Source organism: Suillus bovinus, assembly GCF_016758785.1.
Source record: "Suillus bovinus strain UH-Sbo-P2 chromosome Unknown EDB93scaffold_11, whole genome shotgun sequence".
NCBI classification, from domain to species: Eukaryota; Fungi; Basidiomycota; class Agaricomycetes; order Boletales; family Suillaceae; genus Suillus; species Suillus bovinus.
This window is the reverse complement of record NW_024542067.1, coordinates 495,042-516,862: the sequence shown is the minus strand read 5'-3', so window position 1 is coordinate 516,862 and position 21,821 is coordinate 495,042. Positions and strand designations below refer to the sequence as shown.

The following is a 21,821-nucleotide window of genomic DNA, read 5'->3' as shown; positions in this document are numbered from 1 at the left end:
AGAGAGACGGGAGTGGCAGCATCGGACTCGAAAACTATAAAACAAAATGCTGCGGTTTGTCAGTTCAGGAGCGACCACCCTATGAGAGGGAAGTTGGAAACTTTACCTGTCACCACAGATGGATGCAAACTTATAAGAGTTATCTTCGTGACTAACGTGAATTGATGACGCCCCTCGACGGCATATATTGGCAATGCATCATCTCAACACCTACGAAGATCTCGATTATGTGCAGAGATTCATTACCGGCCAATTTACGCGTGGGTTTGTGAAAGCCCTTGGAGTAAATCTGACCCAAAGAAACTCAATTTTTCACCATTGGTTTCGTGATCTGTATGCCCGTTCCACGCTCCCTGTACGACATCAATACAAAGGGAACGGGAATTGAGTCACTTGCGGCACAGTCGGACGAATGTAATAATGTATGTGAGCGTTACCTGATACCTCTCAGATGGAAGAATTATACAATGGATAAAATTTGACGATCCAAACTCTCCAGACAGACGGCTAGGGTAACGAGAGTGCTCTGATCTGTCAAATCACAAACATTCTGGTCAGGTCCAATCCCTTTTGATGCAAACGACCATCTGCACAAGGTAAAACCACTTACTCTATGCTATTAGTGACATTCACAATAGTAATGCGAGAACGATATCACGGTTACGTAGTGGGCAGAAAATATCGGATATTTGTGCCCGAAGTTATGGCGGCAGAAGTGGCAAAATCACTACTTCCCGCAAGATTCGGATTTAACTGGCTGAATATTCGTGCACTCTACTAATCGTTACATCTGTGTGACACTTAGTACACCGTGACAAGTGTTTTAACAAATTGTTGGAGTACGTCCTAGAACACAAAATGTAATGTTTCAACCAAGAATGCTGCAGCAATGAGGACGGCCTTCTTCCCGGCGCACAAGGTGTTTTTAAAGTTTGTACATAGAAAAGGGTATAGGTCTGAGAAATTGAATGTCTGTCTGTGACGCGACTCATCGAAGCATTCGCAATCAGGAAGGTCTCTTCCAAGGCCATGAGCCCGCAGTCGACAGACTCAATAGGTGAATATCACGTCAAAAGTCCGAGGACTGCAGACATACCGAGGAAAGCAACGTGCTGTGCTGTATGCCACCAACGCAAGGCGCAGCGCACATAGTTACAGTGTCCTTGCGCGATGGCGGATCTAAATGAAATCATCTTAGCAATCTTGAAGTTACGCACTGGGTGGACCAGCTCGGGCCAGACTTCCTTACCTCGTTGCCTGCACAGTTTTGCACAGTTCCAGAAAACGTGTAACGTGTTTCCCAAGAGTCCGGTTCTTGTGCACGACTGCGGGTACACACCAAGTATCCGAAGGTGTACAGTCCACACAACGCCTTGATATGTGAGCTCGCAGTTATTACAAGCAACGAAATGGACAAAACCGGAAACGCCAAACACGTTTGAGAAAAGAAGTGCACAGTTATCGATTACACAGAGGAAGACATCCCATGCATTAGAGGTGTTTCTGGACCCGAGGATTCCTTCGAAACGCAAGATAGGTCGGGTGATCAGGCAGACAATATGCCGCGCAACATGTAACAATTTACAGTCCGATGAACCCCAAATTTGTTTAGTTAGTCTCTCTTCTTTTCTTTGCGAGGCCTGGGCTATTCACATCTACTTGATTTTAGTGTTCACTCACTGGAACTGCGCAATTACGCCCTTCTACAATTCTGCACCACAGACATGATGAACTACAACACTGCATGATCCATTGTGTGCTTGTACCCGCGATGGACAGCTGGGAACATGGGCTCCACCAATCTGTGACTGTATCTCAAAGCCAGGACCAATATCTGTACGGCGTATGTGGAGAGTCGGATGGACGATCCGGACCGTGGCATTTATTCGGTCAGGCTACAGAAAAATTAGTACTTCAGGTACGCCAGTGTGATGTGAGTTGTAGACCTGTGTGGAGACGAAATAGTTCTTCTTAGTGGCGTCTCATGAGTCAAGGGAGGGATACATAAAACATCTGAGGCAGTGTGTGCAGTGGCTGAGTGGTCACGCTGCACAGAGGTCAGAAGATAGACTATTATATAACATTTTCTACTTGATAAATATGAGATCGCAAGGAGAATCAGTCGAGTGGCGTACCTGAACGATCATAGCAGGGACAAGGTCCCCAACACTCAGCAGCAATCTGGATGACTTGATTCTCTTTCGTTGGGATACTAGAAAAGTTGAATATGTACTTGATTGATTCCTAAAGGATGGAAATGACAAGTGCACTCTGTATCTCAAAGTACTCACAAAAGCCATAGTGTTGATATGACAGATTACGCAGCATTGACAAGGCGTGTGCTATGGCACTGACGCAGCATGCAAGTGGGCCTTGAGGCGGCATAGGCATGGGTAGGCGTGGAGGTTGACATTAGTACAGAGACTGGAAAGATGTTTGGGAGAGCTTGTCGTGATATGAGTGGTACATGACCCATCCTGAATGAAGCTTAACATGGCATGCCTGAGGATGGACATGGTAGTACAGAGCATGGGAGACAATACTTGACGCTGCGTCTGAAAACTAACATTAGATCAATGAATCGAACAATACACCATTAACGAGAATTCAAAAAGTCTTTGGAATTTAGTTTGAGAGACTGGAAATTTGAACATGATAGTCAGTACCAATGTCAATTTTACCACATCCCAGCGACAACTTGAAGCGGGTTCGTCCGGCAAGCTGCCTGCATTATGTAAGTTATTGCATTGAAACCACCACCAACATCGTTATGGCGTACACTCTTGACTTTAGTACACCCGTCAATACAGCTCTCCTCATTTACATTCTCTACTCTGTGCAGAAGATTGTTTTCCCTCCCACATCCACACCTAAAACCATCCCAAGCGAATTCAGTCATGGTTACTCGTGGATGCCTAAGGAACACCCTCCCACAGTGTTGTTCAAGACATACACCCCAAAAACACTGGAACCATTCAACGGCAAGAACGGAGGTAGAATTTTACTCGCCATAAACAGCATCGTGTTCGACGTAACGGCTGGGAGGAACTTCTACGGGCCAGGTACCTCCGCGTGCTTCGTCAATTCATTAAATCAGGACTGATGCACGTTATACAGATGGCATGTATGGTAATTTTGCGGGTCGTGATGCATCTCGTGGTATGGCCAAGCAGTCCTTCGATATGGGTGGGTGAATCACTGAACACTCCTTACACGACACCTAATTTATACGCCGTCAGAGATGTTAACGCCGGTTGACCAACCTCTTGACAAGCTCCAGGATCTCAAACCAGATGAAATGTAAGAATTTATATGCCTCCATCTTTGCATTGCTTATAGCATTATCAATTGCTTAGTGAGAACATGAAAGGTGAGGTCAAATTAGTTGCTTGAACCGGCAATAACTCATTGAATATACACAGGGTGGATTGAGCACTTCTCGAATAAATATATCATTTGTGGGAAGCTTGTTGAGAATGATGCTGTGTGATTGAATTCCGCAGCTGCATCATGTCATGGGCATCTCTTGCGTTGAATCCGTTTGAACTGCATCATGAGCTTGCAGCGTCGACGAGTCCATGTCATTTCCCGCTTTCGTGACTCTACATTGCACAACTATGTACCATAGTGTCGAGCTTGTTTATGTTTACATATGTATAGATTTTGATAGCGACATCAACCCGAAACGCGATCGGATAGTTGACTGTTACTTTGCGAACGACGCATGCGGCTAGCGACCCTTCCAGAACCCAGAACTAAGATCCCATAACACCTAGGATTCATGGACATCGACGACGACGATTTTTTCACGAACCTCGACCGACCTAGCCGTGCTGCTACCAGTAATGCCTTTCAGGAGCGACTTCGACAAGCCTCACGAGATGACGACGGTGCAGAAATACCAGATGCACCTCCCTTCATGCTCGAGGAAGAGGAAGAAACGCCACTACAACAACTTATAAGACATTGGATGAATGAGCGGCACTCGCCTGATATTCTCCCAAACGAAGGAGAGCTATTAGCGGGACTGCTTGACCACATCAGGAGTCAGGTTGGTGAGCTATGTCGTGACCTTGAAATGACCAGAAGACAAATCTGACTTGATGATTGATACAGTCTGAGACTGTGCAGCTCCTTCGCACAGATCCTTCGTCCTCTGAGGAGGAGCACTTTCGCATCGTGCTCGTTCAGACCGAGGTAGAACGAGTCAAATTTATAGTGAGGTCATATCTCCGCACCCGTCTATTCAAGGTCATTTCCTCCATTCTACTCTTATTTTCAGATACTATCTCATGTATTACAGATCGAGAAATTTGCTCGGTATATCATGACCAGCCCTCAAGTCCAGCAGCAGCTCTCAGAAAGCGAAGTCGAGCACGCGCGTCGGTATGTTGGTCTTCACGGGAAGTAGCATGTTGGTTAACGATGTCCCCATGTCGCCAGGTTTGCCCGTTTGACTGATCAACATTTCTATCATTCAGTTCTGCAGAGTTTGCCAGAGACCCAGCAGACCCTTGATGATCAACCTCCTTTTGTACCTTCCATGGGTACGGACGTCAGCATTTCACCAAGAGTGGTACTTACGATCGTATCTAGTTACTGAGCCAGACAAGGGTCGTGCAGTCTTTGTACATGCTCGACAAGACTGTCCACCAGTGCGGCTGCCAGAGTATGTTACCGAATATCGACCGATGTTAATTTCTCTAATCAGACCTACAGTGGGACCGCATTAGATATGCGGAAAGGGCATATATCGTTAACCCTGTATTCGGTAGTGGAGCAACTGATTGCTCGAGGGGAGGCAGAACTTGTGTAGGTCCTAGATTATGCTGTACAGTACAACTGGTCAGATATGATGGACGAAGGGATATGGGATATGATGAAAACGATAAATATCACAAAGCTGTTACAGCGCACACTTTACATCCAACACCATTCGCGTTGTTATCGCGGTACGTATGGCATGTCATCTTCGCCATCATCACTTCGTCGGTGCCGGGGACGAGACGATGACTCTTCAGGTGCATCATCATCGTCTTCCATTTGAGGTTCTCCTTCTTCAGACTTTACTTCTCCCATAGTCTCTTCTGGCACACCCTCCATGTCAACATCCTCTTTCTTTTTCCGCCGCCTCTTTGGGGCATCACCAGATGCCGCCCCATTTTTCTTCGCCTTGCTCCTCTTTCGCTTCGCGTTTTCTGCCGCCTCAGCTTGCAGGTCGATGGTGCCACCCGCTGAAGGGTCAGGTACAGATTCAACGATTTCCTTTAGGAAATCTAACATTTCTGTTGTTTCGATCGCATGCTTTCTGTGTTGTATATATTCACAATAAGATCGCGGTCAAGGTAGCGATGAACGCACAGATGATAAGCTTCAACCTTCTTTGCTCCCCGTTCGACCGTGACTTTGGTCGCCTCGTCCACAATCATAGCCAGGAATAACTCCAATGCTTTTGCTATAGGGCAGAAGAATTTCAAAAAACGTTCAAGAAATTAAAGGATAAATGAGTGTGCGAAGACGTACAAATAACCACTGGCGTAGCTTGCGCAACCTTCCCAACTTCCTCATCTTTCTGCATGATCTTCTTGATTCGTGCCTATCCTCAAACAAATGAGCTACGACTGATTAGATGAGCGCTTAATCATAGAAGCTCACAACGGGGAACTTTGTCTGTTTGTTCTTGGTCTTCATCTTGGATATTTTGATAAACTATGGTCCAAGATGTGTTCATTGTTCACCGCCAACTCTAAGTTAACTTATGACCGAAAGAAGATCACGTGCACAGAGGGCAGTATCACGTGTGCTCAACACGCCATGAAGTCACCCATTAACGGCTTGCCTCATAATAGACGGACTGGTCAGCATCAGTCTAACCTGATGGTAATCTTGTGTGACAAAGTTAAAGCTGCGATTTTGGTAAGCACAGCCAGCACAAGTACTCAAGCACTCAAGTACGTCCATTGTTCACATGGTACGATGAGATAAAAATAAGGCGTCACTCCCCACGCACATGATGTTAAGCAGACGATAACACGTGCATCAATTAGGAAAGGTGGTGGCTCCAACACCGTTTGTGGTTCGCTCCGCGACAAACCAGATATTCACGCGGCGTTTACCTCACAAAGGCAGTGGTCCAGTATCTTATTCGAACTTTTAAGAAATCGTGTCCAAGAATAGTTCGTGCATGATCAAACAAGTGGTAACTTACAATGATATCGTATTTGGAAGAACGTAGTATGTATCGTGAGAGAACCGCTGAATTGAAGTGATGATCACTCAAAGAGTGGTGTCGTGACAAAACGGATGGATGTCGTAGAATGTGCGTCATAACAACTATATTCAGGCTGGCGGGGATAGTTTTCGCTGCCTAGAGCAGGTCGTCAGCCGTAGCCTGAGTGACGCAAACACAACAAGAACCTACCCATCAGCGTTTCCAAGAAGTTCTTCGAATCTTTTTCTGAGATGGTCTAACTGAGCATCTAGCTCAGGTGTACCATACTCGTGCCCCTTGTCCATATCGAAAGCTGAACAGTCTCTCAAGAAATGATCTAGGTCCTTAACGCGAGTTATGGATAGTTCTGGTTCGTTTGATCCCCGTGTGCGAGCGAGATAGGAAGCGACCAATGTCGTCAAGCCGCCTGAAGTGTGTTAAACTTCAGAATCTGATTTGGATGACCGTAATACTCACCAAGAATAGATATGCCGATCGAAATCTAGTTCAATGACCTCATGGTCAATTTGACATAAATCCCAATGGAGTTTTTTGAACTAACCTGTTTACCCGATAAAGATGCCGATATACCAGTGGTGAGTGCACCAAGCAGTACTTGCATGCCTATCGCGATGTTCAATGCGAGGCCCGTGGCTCGCGCTTCAAAAGAAAGGAACATTATCAGCAAACAAGGAGACCTGCAAGCCAGAATACCGAACTGAAAGCGAATCATTTAACTTTTTCGACTAACCTTTTGCGGCGTATCGATCCCTTTCAATCTTCGCATTAGCAATAGTTGGAGCGAGTCGGTATCCGATTGTATGCCGCTATCAGGTCAGGATCAGGGTTAATCCGACACAAAAGTGCTAGCAAGACAAACATGAGGTTTATCCTCAACTTCGGGCACTATCCAGCCTATGCCTGATGAATTGGGACGAACAAGTGAACGACGCGATGTTCCACGCGTGATGCGTTCGTCCCTCTGGCTATTTCTTGCAACCGGAGGAGGTCGAGAAGGCTCAACTGGAAATTCTGGATATCGACCACGGATTGGTGTATATTCCTCTGAAGTGCCGAGGAGGGGCTTTTCGGTCACCGACTCTGACTGACTCTGCGGACTATCTCCTTTGTCAACATGTTCGGGTTCCACGAACGGCGAGGTCTCTTGGACTTGGGGTTGAGAAGGCTGTCGCTGAGACTGGGAGGACTGTCCAGTAGAAATGGGAGGGAGGTTGTGGTCGGGATCCATGGTGCTTCCACGACGCGGATGTGAGGGGGTCCAGTGACCTGGCCAAAGCCTGTTCCCCGAACTCCAGTTGGAAAGCTTTATACCGAGGATTGAATAGAACCGAGAACCCACGCCTCATCCCTGCAGTTACCAAAACCATCCTCCTTTCGATAAGTGTTCGATCCGCGTATTACATGTAATAATGGTTGTTCGGTACGGCCGCTGTAGTGTCTATTAAAATGGCAAGGCACAGTAGTATACCGATCGTTGTCAGGGATTTCTCGGCGTCAAATTTAAAGTTCTTGAGGTGCCACAGCTTGAAGGTGCCAGATAATGTTATGAGTTAAGTTATACTTGGCCGAAATTTAGGAAGCAAGACTCCTTGTCAAAAAGTCCTTCACGCACCTTTTGAATTATAAGGCTTTAGTGCCATCGCACAGCAGGAATACCGTCGGATTCAGAAGTATCCGGGACATGAGTCTAGAGGAAAGCAGTTCGTAATTAAAAGGGCAACAGCTGAACAAAGTTTGTGATCACCATCAGTCTTCAATTGATATGTCATGGCGAATCATCGGACGCGTTGTCTATCTACACAAGCAAGCGCCTGCTGACACTGAATACTTGGTAAATCAAAGCCCACTGGCTTCCTGGATGTGTCTGAGATACTGAAGCGTGAGCTTTTATCGCTGCTTTTTGGCGTAACGGTTGAGCCTGCTGAGCCAGTCGGCATTTCCAGATCCTGGCAGGCCGATACAATGTACGCTCCGGTACAGTGTCCAGCCCAGCATTGCTGTTTGCATTTGGTGGTTTTTGGACATTCAAGTTCTGCTGGAACTATCTGATCTGCGAATTCTCAGTTCGTTCTGTTTTGGTCTGTTATTCTTGGGTACCGAAGAAGATCCGGACGCATGACCACCAGTCACATGACTTACACGTTCAAAGTGAAAACACCAAATATTACTAGCTCAGCCGATGCAGCGACAGACCACAGATCCATCCACGGGTCCATGTGATTATTTTCATGTATCGAGCCTTAAATTAGCTCCGGTATGGTTCCAGTATATACCCAAGTCATGCCTAAGCCTCGTGTGCAAAAAGCTCACCATTACTATCACAGTCACGGTGGTCTTCTCAGGCTGAGTTGGAACTCGTTGTCTGATCCTCCCGTCTCATTCTTGGTCGTGCAGCCTAAATAAAATCTCCGCACATGCAGGGGGGCACTGGCTAGGCAGGCTCACATCGACTTCCTGAGCCTTGTCGGAAGATAGGTATGAAGCCCAGATAGCAACGCCCGGAAGAAGAAAGTCCGTTACCTTAGGGTACCGAAAATCTGATCTACGCGATAGCAGGAATCCTTACGAAAATTTGTCACACTTTACCCTTTCAGACACGAGACAATCGAGACGCGAATGTACGTTGAAGAGAACTTGGCTGTGGGTGAGCTTTTTGTTTGATAATAATAGGGCTGTGCCCAACATGATCTAGCTTTAGCACATAAAATTAGGGAACTTATTGTTTCTACCATCGGAGCAACACTAAAGCGGAGAAATACAGGCATACGATTAGAGTTGAGATTGCCGATGTCAGTGAGCAAATAGACTGATTTATTTTGCAGCTACTTGAGTAGAGTAAGTGGACAGACCGCTTCTCACTCCTGGATCCCGGTACTCCAACTGAACACAACGTTGTGAGGTGCTGCAGCAAGTTTGTGCCCCGTGGCAGAAGGTAGTAGTGTCTGACCGAATGCTATCTTTCTTCTATTTGGTTTGCCTGCGAACACTAGTCCGACGCTACAACTTGTTTCTTTTAATAAAAGTTACAGAACAATCAAGGTTTCTGGTAACACAGTCGGGCATCTCCCAGTCGGTCGATCCTCAATAAAGCTAGTCGGAGTGTGGAGATGGGATGTGAAACTCCCCGCTTCGCAGGAGAGCAACGAGATACGATGACCCTGGCGAGATAACGAACGTCATGATGTCATAGTGGGCTGTCGTCAAAAATATATTTACCAAAATATCAACGTAAAGGAGTGAATTGTCTTTCTTCTACTCGCATACTGAAGACCTTGCAGGCAGTGGGCCCATCAGTGCGGATACGGACTCGATTTGCCTGAGGGACTGAGAGGGGTGCAATGCATTTGCACCAGGGCCAATCAGCCAGCCGCAGATACAGTAATAAGCACAGGTATCAATTGGGATTGTGATTGTCTACGAGTTGCTCAGCTACACGCGGATAGCAATACATAGTTTGTTCCGACAGTTCATTTCTAATCGCAGATTATTCATTATACAACATTTTTATTGACTTTCAGCCCATCACACTGGCGAGAAGAGCCATCCGAACCTAGAAGAAGAAAGTCAGAGCGAGCTACTCGAAAAGAAAGATGACCGACGAAGAGTCCGTAACGCATTTGACGGAAGTAGGCGGCACGTCGGAAGTCGAAATCGACTTCAGGATCGATTTCTGTGGACGTAGGTGCTTAGCTCAAGGATTACGAAAGGCGCAGAAAATGAAAATCTTACCATTCATTCTAGGCAACGGGTGCATTACAATCATATCTTCTTTGGCCCGAGAAAGAAGGGCGTGATCAATCCTATAAGAGTCCTTGACCGCTTGCCACTCAGATTCATCCTTGAATCTCTCTCGTTGCACTCTGGTTACGTAGAGAACGTCCGTCTCGGGCAAGACCTCCTCCAGCGATTCCAGCTGCTGCATAAATACACCCGTCTTCCGCGCAGTAGCGATTACCTTTGCGGGCGTTGCAAGCGCTGGAGGCGAGACGAAGTTCAGGCGGACTGAGTAGTGACAGAGTAAAGTGACCAGGCTATGAACTGTGCGCCCATTCTTGAGATCTCCTATGATGGTGATCGTTTTGCCATTGACAGTCCCCAGCTCGGATCGAATGGTATATATATCGAGAAGAGCCTATGACGGGTTAAAATTAGGACTAATCCAAACTTCGAACCCTTACCTGACTAGGATGCTCTCCTATGCCATCGCCAGCATTCAAAACAGGTACAGGGGAATATTTAGCGGCGAGCTGGGCACTGCCGACGTCGGGATGCCTAATCACAATAGCATCGGCATAAGACCCTACTGTGCGAACGGTATCCGCCAGTGTCTCTCCTTTCTTCACTGATGAAGTGTCTACGTTGACTTGAACCACTTCGCCTCCACAACGTTTCATGGCCGCATCGAAAGAAGTGCTTGTACGGGTGGACGGTTCGTAGAAAAGGGTACAAAGGACCTTGCCCTTCAAGATGTCTAATGTCCCATTGCGTTCGACCTGAAGTTGCATTTCATGAGCCAAGGAAAAGAGGTCATACATATCGCGTTGGGTGAATTGTTTCACAGAAAGTATATGACGACGATGGAATGCCGGATGACGACCGTGAACAATCGGCGGTACATTGATGCTTGAGCCAGCAGGACCACTGGCAGACGGTGCCAAAGCCGTCTGATGAGGAAGGGTAGAGCCATCAGGCGCCCTGGCGGCAGAAGGCCCAGAAACAAGCTGTGGTTTCGCTGGAGGCACGCCTGCGTGCCGTTCTCCGGCGGCATGCACAATCGTCGCACTTGACACATCTTTCCCTAACGGTAAAACAGAGAGTTCACCGTCAAGGAATAAGGTTTTGCCATGCACAACTACTCTGTGCAGTGACCCAGTGACAGAACTGTTCTGCAAAGGAGACCAACACGTGCTGTGGCTCTGATGCTGAGCTCGCCGTCCTAGGACGACTTCCACGTGAGTTGTCGTTTGTTCAGGAAGACCGAATATGCGAATCGGATTATCGTGAAGGCGCACACGAATGTCCTCAAGCGTGAGTCGGCCACTGGTAACAGCGGTAAGCAACAAGGGTAGTGTTTCTTCCGCTCCGGACCACGCAGGAAGCCGACTCCTGAAGTTCTGTCGCAAGTTGATGAGGAAGCATCCCGACCGAGAATGCATCGATTACATCAAGGTTCTTCCACAGTGCCTCCTGATCTTCAGCCGATGGCAGCGAGGTGGGTTTGGAATATTGTTCCCGTGTGAAGAATAAGGCGAAGACTGAAACAGTCGCAGGTAACCTTGAGATGCTTTTCCTTGCTGAGTGAGATGAGAAGCAGATCATCTTTGTTCCTGACGTCGGTGATATGAACGCTGCGGTTATGAAGAGATGCTAGTAGGAGCACTGATGCAAGGTTTGAGCCACGGGCATCGGTCACAATTGTTTTATTTTGGGGCCACGAGGCGAAGTAGGCAGCGACAGTGGAAATCTGAGGAGAGGCGAAGTTTCCATGGAATGAGACGTACAACGACTTCACGTCCGTTCTAACTTCCTCGTCAAGAGCCTGGACATTACTATCTTTCCCAGTAATGCTGAGGGCGTAGTTGCAGCGTGCACTCTTTGCAGCTGTGACATGGGCCTGCTCAAGTAAAGAGGCATCGGTGATGGCGCTGTCAAGACCGACTGGTAAGATGAGTGAAGTAGTGAAGCCTGAACTGATAGAAGCCCGAGTAGCTTGCTCGAAGTCATCGGCTCCCGACGAAGTGAGGCGGGGTAGGAACGCGGAAACATTAACAAACCCGGGGAACGAATGCGTTAGATACGAGGATTTAGAATCGATACTCGATACATCCAACGGAAGCTTGCGAACAAGTGCTTCCGCAAGCAATTTCGCGTTTTTAACGTTCGTTATGAGCGGAATTGCAAAATCAACGGCCATGCGCCGCGTGCGGTACCCTTTGCTGGCGTAGCTTGCAGGGCGGCGATAATTGTTCTTCGATGGGAGGTTGATGTACATGTCGATAAGATTGTTGGCCAGGTGCTGTGTGAGCGAATATTCGGACTTCTGTTTGTCGTTGCTATCTTCAGGGAGGCTTTCCAGGTACTATGCAAGATATGATAGAACTTTAGAAAAACTCCGAAACCTGATCGAACTTACTTTACAAGGAACATTATGTTCGGTCAAGAAGTCAGCAGTACCGGATGTTGCGAAAATGTTGTATCCAGCGGCATGGAGCTTCTGCACCGAGGGCAGAATTTCCAATTTTTCCCGATAGCTCCCAATAGAGAGCAAGATATTCTTCTTTGGTGGCACAATGCCGGTGGAGATCAAAGCCTTTAGATACGCCTCATACTTATCACGGCCGAAGCAAGCGACTTCTCCGGTAGACGCCATTTCCACACCAAGTACAGGGTCTGCTCCAGAGAGCCGACTGAAGCTAAACTGGGGGACCTTGACTCCAACATAGTCTGGAGGAAGACCAGGATCCGGGTAGCTCTCTACCGGCAATCCAAGCATAACCTTGGTGGCCATCTCGATAGCGTCAATGCCGGTGACTTTGGAAACGAAGGGGAAAGATCGTGCTGCTCGTAGATTGCATTCAATCACCTTGATCTCGTTGTCCTTAGCTATGAACTGGATGTTGAAGGGTCCAGTCACATTGAGAGCGTTTCCGATCTTGGCAGTGGCTTCCTCGATCTGACGAACAGTAGCGGGATCAAGATCTTGTGGTGGGTGAATGAGAGTGGCGTCACCAGAGTGCACACCAGCATTCTCAACGTGCTCTGAGATGAAATGCATGACCATCTGACCGTCCTTTGCTACAGCATCCATCTCTATCTCCTTCGCTTGCTCGATGTACTTCGTGATGACGACGGGGTGTTCACGAGAGACAGCGGTTGCTTGTGTTAAATAGTTGGCCAAGTCGTCACCAGTTGAAACGACATTCATAGCAGCCCCTGAAAGGACGTAGGAAGGACGGACGAGGACAGGGTACCCCACTGAATCGCAAAAGGCGAGAGCCTCCTGGAAACTAGTCAGCTCCTTCCAAAGAGGCTGGTCAACGCCAATCTCATCGAGTAACCTAGAGAATTTGAAGCGATTCTCTGCTGTGTCTATCATCTCAGGAGAAGTCCCGTATATTTTCACGTTCTGACGATAGAGGGGAAGGGCAATATTGTTCGGGGTCTGGCCACCCATAGATAAGATGACGCCACGCGAACGCTCTGTATCATAGATATCAAGAATGGTCTCCAAGCTGATATTCTCGAAGTAAAGGCGATCAGCTTCGTCGTAGTCAGTACTGACTGTTTCTGGGTTGTAGTTGACCATGATTGTCGGGAGGCCTTGTTCACGAAGCGTCCTGATAGCCCTGACAGCGCACCAATCGAATTCGACTGAGGATCCAATGCGGTAGACGCCCGAGCCAATGACCACGACACCGCGATCATCAAACTTGACGTCGTGTTCGATAGCGTTATACGTAGTGTAGAGGTAATTCGTTACTGCGGGGAACTCGGCTGCGACGGTGTCTATTTGCTTGACGAATGGGGCAATGCCAATTTCTTGACGAAGCCTTCGGACAGCTAACTCCGATGAACCCAAACAACTGGCTAATAGGCGATCGGAGAAGCCAAGCTGTTTCGCTTGGAGGACGATTCTGTTACTGACAGAACCAATAGATTGCTCTCTGTGGTTGTAGCGCATTCGTTAGAAAAACTTCGAAGATCAAAGGGAGTCCACGCACGACAAGCGCTTCTCCATGCGATAAATGTGTTGAAGTTTCGTTAGGAACCATTTATCGATGTTAGTCATCTGCCAGATCTTGTCCACACTATAGCCCCGGTGGAATGCATTTGAGATGGCGAATATCCGCTTGTCAGTGGGATTGACCAATTCCTCGTCAATGTCGTCCACAAAGTTATTCTTACGAAACAGGAATGTTAATCTCACTGGGATGACGAAGGCTGCTCGTACATACCTTCGCAAATCCAAGGAACTGATCGTCGATCGCCCGTATCGCCTTCTGGATAGTCTCTTCGAAAGTTCTGCCGATGCTCATAACTTCACCGACGCTCTTCATACTACTGCTAAGGAGCCGGCTGACCCGGTTGAATTTTTTGAGGTCCCAACGTGGTATCTTGACGACAACGTAGTCTAAGCTTGGCTCAAAGCAGGCGCTAGTTACTTTCGTCACCGAGTTCTTGATTTCGTTCAACGGGATACCCAGACCGAGCTTAGCGGCAATAAATGCAAGCGGATAACCTGTGGCTTTTGAAGCCAGCGCTGACGATCGCGACAGACGTGCGTTAACCTATTTAAGTATGAGCACAAATGCATGTCATGTCCGCCAATGTCAAACCAACCTCAATGATACAGTACTCCTTCGAGGTTGGATTCAGAGCGTACTGGATATTGCACTCGCCAACAACACCAAGATGGCGAATGACATTGATCGCAGTTGTTCGAAGCATGTTGTAGTCGGCGTCAGACAGTGTTTGGGAGGGAGCGACTACAATGGAGTCTCCGGTGTGTATACCAAGGGGATCAAAATTCTAGCATGGAACAATGAGATGATGCACGCGCGATTTAGCGAAAAGCGATGCTTACCTCCATATTACAAACGGTTATGCAATTGTCGCGACAATCGCGGACAACCTCGTACTCGATCTCTTTCCAACCTTTCATGCTCTTTTCCACGAGCACCTGAGGGCTAGTCGCAAATGCCTTGCTACATAGAGCGCGAAGTTGGGCTTCATCCTGCGCGAAACCAGATCCCAAACCACCCAGAGCGTATGCAGCACGAATAATAACCGGGAAGCCGATCTCGCGCGCTGCGGCAGCTGCTTCATCTGGAGTGGTGGCTGTGGCAGACTGAGCACAACGCTCCCCGATGTCCTCCATTGCTTGGGCAAATAATTGCCTATCCTCCGTCGTGATAATAGTCTCGATGGGGGTACCAAGAACCTGTACTCCAAGAGCCGCAAACTCATCTTTGAGTTTAATGCCGACATTGAGGGCGGTCTGTCCACCGAACGTCACGTAGATGCCATCCGGTTTCTCGTACTTGATGATTTTGCGCACGAAATCGGGTGTTACCGGAAGGAAATATACCTTGTCCGCGAGACCCTTGGAGGTAGCAATGGTGGCAATGTTAGGGTTGACGAGAATGGTGTAAATGCCTTCCCCCTTAAGCGCCTTGATAGCCTGCGAGCCTGAGTAATCGAACTCGCCTGCCTGCCCAATGGACAGTCCACCGGAGCCAAGGATAAGAACCTTTTGAACATTGGCGCGAGGGAACATTCGATCATTGTCTTCCTTGCGCCTGCCCGGAAACGATATGGGGACCAGGGTGTTCGTGTTGACGCAATCCGTGACAATCTGGATGAAGTCGTCAAAAAGAAATTCTGTGTCACGAGGGCCAGGAGTAGATTCCGGATGGAATTGTACGGAGAAAAATGGTTTGTCTTCGCAATAGATGCCTTCGTTACTACCGTCATTGGCATTGCGGAAAAGCTCTTTCCATCCTTGAGGGAGCGTATTTGTGTCGACTTGGAAACCATGGTTTTGAGAAGTTATGTAGCACCTTCCGGTCAGTGCATGAGTACACGGGATGTTATGTCCACGGTTGCCGTATTTCATTTTTGAGGTGGTAGCTCCTGCGGCAAGAGCAAGCAACTGGTGCCCAAGGCAGATACCGAAGATTGGACGGTCGCCTTTTTCCATTGCCTGAGCAATTCGCTTGACGGTAGTCATGATTGTCACAGGATCACCTGGACCATTTGAGATGAACAATCCGTCATATGGCTCGGCTTCGTTGACGAAGTCATAATCCCAAGGGACAACCTTGAGTTCCACTCCACGCTTAGTGAAGCATCGAATCTGATTGTACTTCATGCCAACATCCACAGCGACAACGCGAAGGACACGTCCGTTTGGGTGAAGACGGGGCTGGCCTGTAGGTTTAAAAAGTCGGGGAGCGGATAATGATACTGCAGCGACGAGATTGTCGGAGTTGGGATCGTGCCATGGGATATCAATGTAGTCTTCCGAAGGTGGCGGCGAGGATGAACGTGAGACTGAGCGTGACTCTGGAATAGGAAGTTGCAAGCGGCGGGGAGGGGCATCTGACTTTCGCGCCAACACTCTGGCTAGCATGGAACCTTTTTCCCGTATCTTCTTAGTGAGGGCGCGTGTGTCCACACCACAAATGGCAGGAATATTGTTTTCTTTCAACCAAACTCCAAGCGAAGAACTTGCCAAGAAATGGCTATAATCCTCGGTATATGAGCCAACTACGAGGGCGGCAATATGAATGCGTGATGACTCGAACTCGGAAGGGAGATCAACATCGTTTTTGGGGCGTGCGGGCACGCCATAATTTCCGATTAACGGATAGGTGAGAACAAGGATCTGGCCCTCGTATGAAGGATCGGTCAAGGATTCTGTGTACCCGACCATGCCTGGAATACAATAGATTAACAACATGAAATTAGACGACGGAAGTAACCTCCACCGGTCTGAAAGACGCATTCGCCTGCAACGCTTTTTTCTTCCGCTCCGAAGCTGATACCTCTGAACGCAGAGCCATCGTTGAGTTCCAAGATGGCCTCGTTAGAAGAACACATAACATCATCGTCACTTAATGGCGAGAAGGTGACCGGAGGAGCTGGACAGATAGAACTGCTCTGACAACGAGTGAAAATGGGTCGGAAGCCGTCTGCAGGCATCCCGTGAAAATGCAAACAGATATAGACAGTAAGTGAGTGATAGATTTGGGAGACAAGAGACCTTAGCAATCTCTTCTTTTCTCTTCACCCAAAGACTTTTGAGGGGTGTTTTTGGGTGGAGAGAGAAGAAGAGAAGAAAAAGATTGGGATATGCTGCTCGATCATCAAAAGTTTGAATCCGAAACCCATATATGGCAAGCGACCCAAACTCGACCAATCCTACCAGGGCACATCCAGCGCCAGCACAGCCTAGTCTCTGAGCTTTCGTGTTCCAACCATAATAGAGATCAATGGCCCAGCCTGTAGGTCGAGCTTTCCATAAACGATCGTGAAGGTGATTTCTTTTTCAAAGTGCGGGTATTTGATCATTTTCAAAGTGCAAGCATTTGATCAGGTGTTGGGGACAGAATTTTAGTATTTGCAATGGCAAGCGTCACTTCTGCAAACTTTTAAAGTGAAGACTATATGTATGACAATAATATATAGTAAGTGTCACTAGGAAATATCATCAGAAAACTTCCACACCCCACTGTCCGTCGGTGTGATTAACTACCATGATCTCCGAGTCGTCGTCAGGTCTCAGGCTTCTAGATGGGCAGCTGCATTGATGTTCAAACGTTCATGCCTGGCTAAGCCTCATCGGTATACACGTACACATGCTGTCGACGAATTGGCTTTTCATCAGTCTTGGCCTTCTAATGACTATGGTAACGAAGATTCGAATTTTGCCAGTGCTTCGAACGTGTCTGCCTGCATGCTATCCAAAAGGCGCTGAACATCGGCGGCATCGAAAACAATGTGTAAGAGGGTGGTTGCAGTGAAGAACGTTGTTGAAACATATTTCGCTGTGATCCCCGTTCGGATTCTGCCCAGTGCGACTACTCGCGCACTGATACACTCACTACACGCTGGACAACCATGAATATTTGAATGCCAGTCACATCTCACCTAACAACCGTGACGGTGAAGTAACTGTTTCCTTTCTTCTACAGCAGATTTATCTGCCGCATCTGCCACCGGTCGGGAACTGCCACGCAGCTCATTCCCGCTGTGCCACATCCTGAAGCTCCTTTCAGCGCGAATGCCTCGGACGGCTCGTGGACAAATAGTCAACATTATCATCGTGACGCACCGTATTTATGGGCATAATCTTCAGTGGCATTCAGACTCTGGGCTAAGTGGTCATCCTCTTAGCGCCGCTATCCCTGCTGGCATCTGCCTGCACAAGAAGCACGGCGGGACTAAAGATGCAGACAACACCTTTTTATAGTGCCAACGGTGTAAACGCAAGATAAAATTTAGCTCTATTTGAGCTTTGGAAAATCAACGAGCCACTTTGTAGACGCTGGCCAGCCTATGAGATATTGGTTTATATTCCCTTGTTGCCGCTGAGGTCCCGTGATGCTGCAAGCTTTTCAAAAAATAAAAAAGTCAGCCAAAATTTTGGAAAAGAAACTCAAGACTATCGAGTTCGTCAGCGAGGATGAAACCTCCTATGACAGCACATACGGCATGTCCATGTCGAGTTTAATTAGAGTGTTGGTTGCAAAAAAGGAAATCATACCTCGAATCTTCGAGCCTAGAACAGGATCAGTCGGGAGTCGGGACTAGGCGATCCAGTGGCTTGTTCGAATAGAACTTCATTGTCCAAACTGTAGCATAAATATTTACGGTACAATCAAGATGGCGAGATGACATTGTGGCATTTTTGCCTCCTCATCATTAGGACTCTCTCCCGCTGGATATCTCGGCGCGGGTTTCTAAAGGTCTTTGAATGATCATCGGCGTTGGTTGCAGCATAGATCCCCAGGATTCTATCACATACGAAACCCGGTGGACTCGAGCATGCGAACCCGAACCTGCAAGCTCGGACATCGATTACAGACCTCCTCAGGCAGGAAGTGAAGTGTTCCGGCCGAAGAGTAGGTTCCAGTCAGGTTGCAGCCAGTTGGGGTCAGGACTGTTCAGGTTTCGGCCCGTTGCGGATTAATGTAGACCTGACAGTGCGATTACATAACGTTCCAGTTCACCTTCAACCTACGAGAGCCAAGAGCAAAGGCTCTCACAGGTCACAACTAATAAGGGTAGGGTATACTGCAGTTTCCGATGAAATGTATTGCTCCGGCGGTGTACGACAGAAAAGAAAAATGAGATGAACGTGATGCTGGCTAGGGTAGCGATAAAGTGGAATTAACAGAAGGGACAAGGGCCCAAGACAACACCAATAGAGGAATACCTAAGTTTTGGTCGTAAAGGGGAATATAGGTGACGTAGGAATCATAACAGTGAGTCACCATGATTTTGATCTACGATTCCTCATCAGCTGGAACCTCCTCCTCGTACTCGGCCTCTTCCTCGACCGTTGCGTCTTGGTATTGTTGGTATTCAGCGATCAAGTCCTGCATGTTCGACTCGGCCTCGGTGAACTAAAAGATATCATTCAATCAGATCAGCCAATCGCAAGATAAAGACTGCATGTACACACCTCCATTTCGTCCATACCCTCTTGTGTGTACCAATGCAAGAAGGCCTTGCGCTTGAACATAGCAGTAAAGTGGTCACTGACACGCTTGAACAGTTCTTGGATAGCTGTCGAGTTGCCCAAGAAGGTAACCGCCATCTTAACTCCGCGGGGAGGGATGTCACACTGTGCAGAAAGCACATTGTTAGGAATCCACTCCACGAAATATGCCGAGTTCTTGTTCTGAACGTTTTGCATCTGTTCCTCGACCTCCTTCATCGAGACCTTACCGCGGAACACAGCGGCAACCTGATTGTAAGATAGTATCAGCATAAGTCCCCTAGACACACACATACATACGGTGAGGTAGCGACCATGTCTTGGGTCTGACGCAGCCATCATGTTCTTTGCATCGAACATTTGTTGAGTAAGCTCAGGGACGGTGACAGCGCGGTATTGCTGACTGCCACGAGCGGTCAATGGAGCGAATCCGGTCATGAAGAAGTGAAGACGAGGGAAAGGAACTGCAAATGAAAATATTGAGCGAGACCAAAGAATATTGAAGACAGCGACGAACCCATGTTCACAGCAAGTTTACGCAGGTCAGAGTTGAGTTGACCAGGGAAACGCAAGCAAGTAGTGATACCAGACATGACAAAGGAAACCAAGTGATTCAGGTCACCATAAGTAGGCGTAGAGAGCTTGAGCGTTCTAAAGCAGATGTCGTAAAGGGCCTCGTTATCGATGCAGAAGGTCTCGTCTGAGTTCTCTACAAGTTGGTGAACAGAGAGCGTTGCATTATAAGGCTATATGGTTGTAAAACTTAAGAAACGCATGGAACTTGGGGAAAGAGACTGACCTCAACAACCGTGTCCGAGACAGCAGGACTTGGCACGACAGAGTACGTGCACATCATCCGATCGGGGTACTCTTCTCTGATCTTGGACATCAAGAGCGTTCCCATACCAGCACCAGTTCCACCACCGAGTGAGTGGGTGATCTGGAAACCTGCACGTGTGTTAACGGGAAGCGGTGATAAAATAAGCAAAAATTACTTGCCCTGTAGGCAATCAGTGCCCTCAGCTTCCTTACGGACGACGTCAAGAACAGAGTCAACCAACTCCGCACCCTCCGTGTAGTCTGTGTTATTGAGACAAAGTTAAAATTACGATTGGTTGAACACGGCAGAAGACTTACGTCCTTTGGCCCAGTTATTACCAGCACCGCTCTGTCCAAAGATGAAGTTGTCGGGTCGGAAAAGACCACCTAGAGGCCCCGAGCGGACGGAGTCCATGGTTCCTGGCTCAAGATCAACCAAGACTGCACGAGGAACGTATTTGTTTGACCCGATTTCATTGTAGTAAACCGAGATACGCTCAAGTTGCATATCATTGGTTCCCTTGTAGAGACCGTCCCGCTCAATACCATGCTCATCAGAAACCACCTCCCAGAACTTAGCACCTGCATATCAAATCACGATGCGATGAGAATATTGGATAATCGCGCAAGCCTTGTAGTCGTACCAATTTGGTTACCGCACTAATATCAAAGTGATGTTAACACGAAAGGATTGTAGTGAAACTAGAAACACTGAAACATACCTGGCCGGTCTGGATGTGGACGATTTCACGCATGCTGAAACATGACAAGTTAGCGATGAATAAACACGAGATTGGTTGATTCAGAAAACGCGAAGATCGCGACAGACGCGCCCAAGCACGAACAGACGCGAACCCAATAAACTGAAAGATACAGAAAGTATATAGACACGTACATTAGGGATTAGGGCAAAAAGTCGTTGAAAGGATGGACACGAATGAGTGGTGCAGTCAAAAACGAGGCCTTGGAAAGTCGGGTCAAGGGTTGCACGCTTATTTTTCAAGCGGCGACAAATTTCGGTGGCGGGTCCTCGATAACACCACGTTCGACCCACAAATTTTTGCCTTCTCACTGATGTTGAACCAGGGCTTGTTCGATACGCTCCAGCGTGTTTTTGTAATCAGCTTGTTGAGCCAGGTGAGGAGCGCTTCGCATATGTGTATGGTACGTTGGATAGGCTGTAGCTCATCGTTGAATTATCGGCAGGCGAATTTAATGACGTATTTCAGTATTATCGTGTACGATATAGGCCTTTAGCGTGCAGCGTGTACATGCCATGATGCGATTTTACCATCAGCCTGCTTGCAGGCGTTGTACTTAAGAGGTGGCATAATTATGTATACCTTTTGAGGCAAGCTTCAAGCGGTACCAGTTTGGCTTGGCTTGAGCCGGCGCAAGATGCCCAGCCTTCTGATGGACTCCGCTGAGCCACTAATCCTGGCATGTCACCCGGTCTATCACGCAGAAACGTGTCGCTGAAAGCACTCCACGAGGCCACTCTTCCTTCCCCATGCGTAAGGAATCCAGGATGCCTAATCACTTTTC

At 47.8% G+C, this 21,821-nt stretch overlaps 6 protein-coding genes across 6 annotated transcripts; 2 read left to right on the top strand and 4 right to left on the bottom strand.

Annotated features, from left to right (window-relative positions):
- Nucleotides 1-2,738: 2,738 nt before the first annotated feature.
- Nucleotides 2,739-3,710, top strand: EDB93DRAFT_1130216 (cytochrome b5-like heme/steroid binding domain-containing protein). The gene is made up of 5 exons (XM_041448905.1): nucleotides 2,739-3,062; nucleotides 3,118-3,186; nucleotides 3,240-3,300; nucleotides 3,357-3,370; nucleotides 3,423-3,710. The coding sequence occupies exons 1-5, from the start codon at nucleotides 2,771-2,773 to the stop codon at nucleotides 3,488-3,490; spliced, it is 504 nt and encodes a 167-aa protein (XP_041310478.1). The 5' UTR covers nucleotides 2,739-2,770; the 3' UTR covers nucleotides 3,491-3,710.
- On the top strand, nucleotides 3,570-4,880 carry EDB93DRAFT_101819 (Sld5-domain-containing protein). The gene is made up of 6 exons (XM_041444530.1): nucleotides 3,570-4,051; nucleotides 4,117-4,251; nucleotides 4,304-4,386; nucleotides 4,444-4,547; nucleotides 4,597-4,669; nucleotides 4,720-4,880. The coding sequence occupies exons 1-6, from the start codon at nucleotides 3,782-3,784 to the stop codon at nucleotides 4,814-4,816; spliced, it is 762 nt and encodes a 253-aa protein (XP_041310477.1). The 5' UTR covers nucleotides 3,570-3,781; the 3' UTR covers nucleotides 4,817-4,880.
- On the bottom strand, nucleotides 4,839-5,737 carry EDB93DRAFT_101791 (histone-fold-containing protein). Its single transcript, XM_041444529.1, has 4 exons — nucleotides 5,656-5,737; nucleotides 5,524-5,596; nucleotides 5,362-5,455; nucleotides 4,839-5,308 (listed from the first exon to the last, which is right to left on the bottom strand). The coding sequence occupies exons 1-4, from the start codon at nucleotides 5,689-5,691 to the stop codon at nucleotides 4,945-4,947; spliced, it is 567 nt and encodes a 188-aa protein (XP_041310476.1). The 5' UTR covers nucleotides 5,692-5,737; the 3' UTR covers nucleotides 4,839-4,944.
- Nucleotides 5,738-5,975: 238 nt separating this feature from the next.
- Nucleotides 5,976-7,705, bottom strand: EDB93DRAFT_101601 (uncharacterized protein). Its single transcript, XM_041444528.1, has 6 exons — nucleotides 7,092-7,705; nucleotides 6,963-7,038; nucleotides 6,774-6,871; nucleotides 6,689-6,713; nucleotides 6,422-6,638; nucleotides 5,976-6,367 (listed from the first exon to the last, which is right to left on the bottom strand). The coding sequence occupies exons 1-6, from the start codon at nucleotides 7,458-7,460 to the stop codon at nucleotides 6,340-6,342; spliced, it is 813 nt and encodes a 270-aa protein (XP_041310475.1). The 5' UTR covers nucleotides 7,461-7,705; the 3' UTR covers nucleotides 5,976-6,339.
- A 2,041-nt stretch (nucleotides 7,706-9,746) lies between these two features.
- Nucleotides 9,747-16,936, bottom strand: EDB93DRAFT_1239215 (uncharacterized protein; the record flags this gene model as incomplete). The annotated part of the gene is made up of 12 exons (XM_041451613.1): nucleotides 9,747-9,782; nucleotides 9,832-9,902; nucleotides 9,962-10,364; nucleotides 10,411-11,272; nucleotides 11,337-11,424; nucleotides 11,495-12,311; nucleotides 12,366-13,896; nucleotides 13,954-14,132; nucleotides 14,188-14,520; nucleotides 14,573-14,761; nucleotides 14,817-16,669; nucleotides 16,723-16,936. 12 exons carry the CDS (start codon nucleotides 16,934-16,936, stop codon nucleotides 9,747-9,749), a joined length of 6,576 nt encoding a protein of 2,191 aa, XP_041310474.1.
- A 2,306-nt stretch (nucleotides 16,937-19,242) lies between these two features.
- Nucleotides 19,243-21,194, bottom strand: EDB93DRAFT_1319867 (beta-tubulin; the record flags this gene model as incomplete). The annotated part of the gene is made up of 9 exons (XM_041454891.1): nucleotides 20,999-21,194; nucleotides 20,921-20,936; nucleotides 20,595-20,858; nucleotides 20,457-20,537; nucleotides 20,257-20,405; nucleotides 19,975-20,203; nucleotides 19,758-19,921; nucleotides 19,422-19,706; nucleotides 19,243-19,362 (listed from the first exon to the last, which is right to left on the bottom strand). Exons 1-9 carry the CDS (start codon nucleotides 21,029-21,031, stop codon nucleotides 19,243-19,245), a joined length of 1,341 nt encoding a protein of 446 aa, XP_041310473.1. The 5' UTR covers nucleotides 21,032-21,194.
- Between the last annotated feature and the right edge of the window lie 627 nt (nucleotides 21,195-21,821).

What these genes read in the sequence shown, in the direction of transcription:
- EDB93DRAFT_1130216 (XM_041448905.1), top strand. Translation starts at nt 2,771, where the DNA reads ATGGCGTACACTCTTGACTTTAGTACACCCGTCAATACAGCTCTCCTC. An exon ending in GAGGAACTTCTACGGGCCAG is followed by an intron (nt 3,063 to 3,117) that starts GTACCTCCGCGT and finishes CACGTTATACAG; the next exon opens with ATGGCATGTATGGTAATTTT. An exon ending in CAAGCAGTCCTTCGATATGG is followed by an intron (nt 3,187 to 3,239) that starts GTGGGTGAATCA and finishes ATACGCCGTCAG; the next exon opens with AGATGTTAACGCCGGTTGAC.
- EDB93DRAFT_101791 (XM_041444529.1), bottom strand. Translation starts at nt 5,691, where the DNA reads ATGAAGACCAAGAACAAACAGACAAAGTTCCCCGTT. An exon ending in AGCTACGCCAGTGGTTATTT is followed by an intron (nt 5,456 to 5,523) that starts GTACGTCTTCGC and finishes TCTGCCCTATAG; the next exon opens with CAAAAGCATTGGAGTTATTC. An exon ending in AAGGTTGAAGCTTATCATCT is followed by an intron (nt 5,309 to 5,361) that starts GTGCGTTCATCG and finishes TATACAACACAG; the next exon opens with AAAGCATGCGATCGAAACAA.
- EDB93DRAFT_101819 (XM_041444530.1), top strand. Translation starts at nt 3,782, where the DNA reads ATGGACATCGACGACGACGATTTTTTCACGAACCTCGACCGACCTAGC. An exon ending in TCCGCACCCGTCTATTCAAG is followed by an intron (nt 4,252 to 4,303) that starts GTCATTTCCTCC and finishes CATGTATTACAG; the next exon opens with ATCGAGAAATTTGCTCGGTA. An exon ending in CCACCAGTGCGGCTGCCAGA is followed by an intron (nt 4,670 to 4,719) that starts GTATGTTACCGA and finishes TCAGACCTACAG; the next exon opens with TGGGACCGCATTAGATATGC.
- EDB93DRAFT_101601 (XM_041444528.1), bottom strand. Translation starts at nt 7,460, where the DNA reads ATGGATCCCGACCACAACCTCCCTCCCATTTCTACTGGACAGTCCTCC. An exon ending in AAGTTGAGGATAAACCTCAT is followed by an intron (nt 7,039 to 7,091) that starts GTTTGTCTTGCT and finishes CTGACCTGATAG; the next exon opens with CGGCATACAATCGGATACCG. An exon ending in GGATCGATACGCCGCAAAAG is followed by an intron (nt 6,872 to 6,962) that starts GTTAGTCGAAAA and finishes TTTCTTTTGAAG; the next exon opens with CGCGAGCCACGGGCCTCGCA.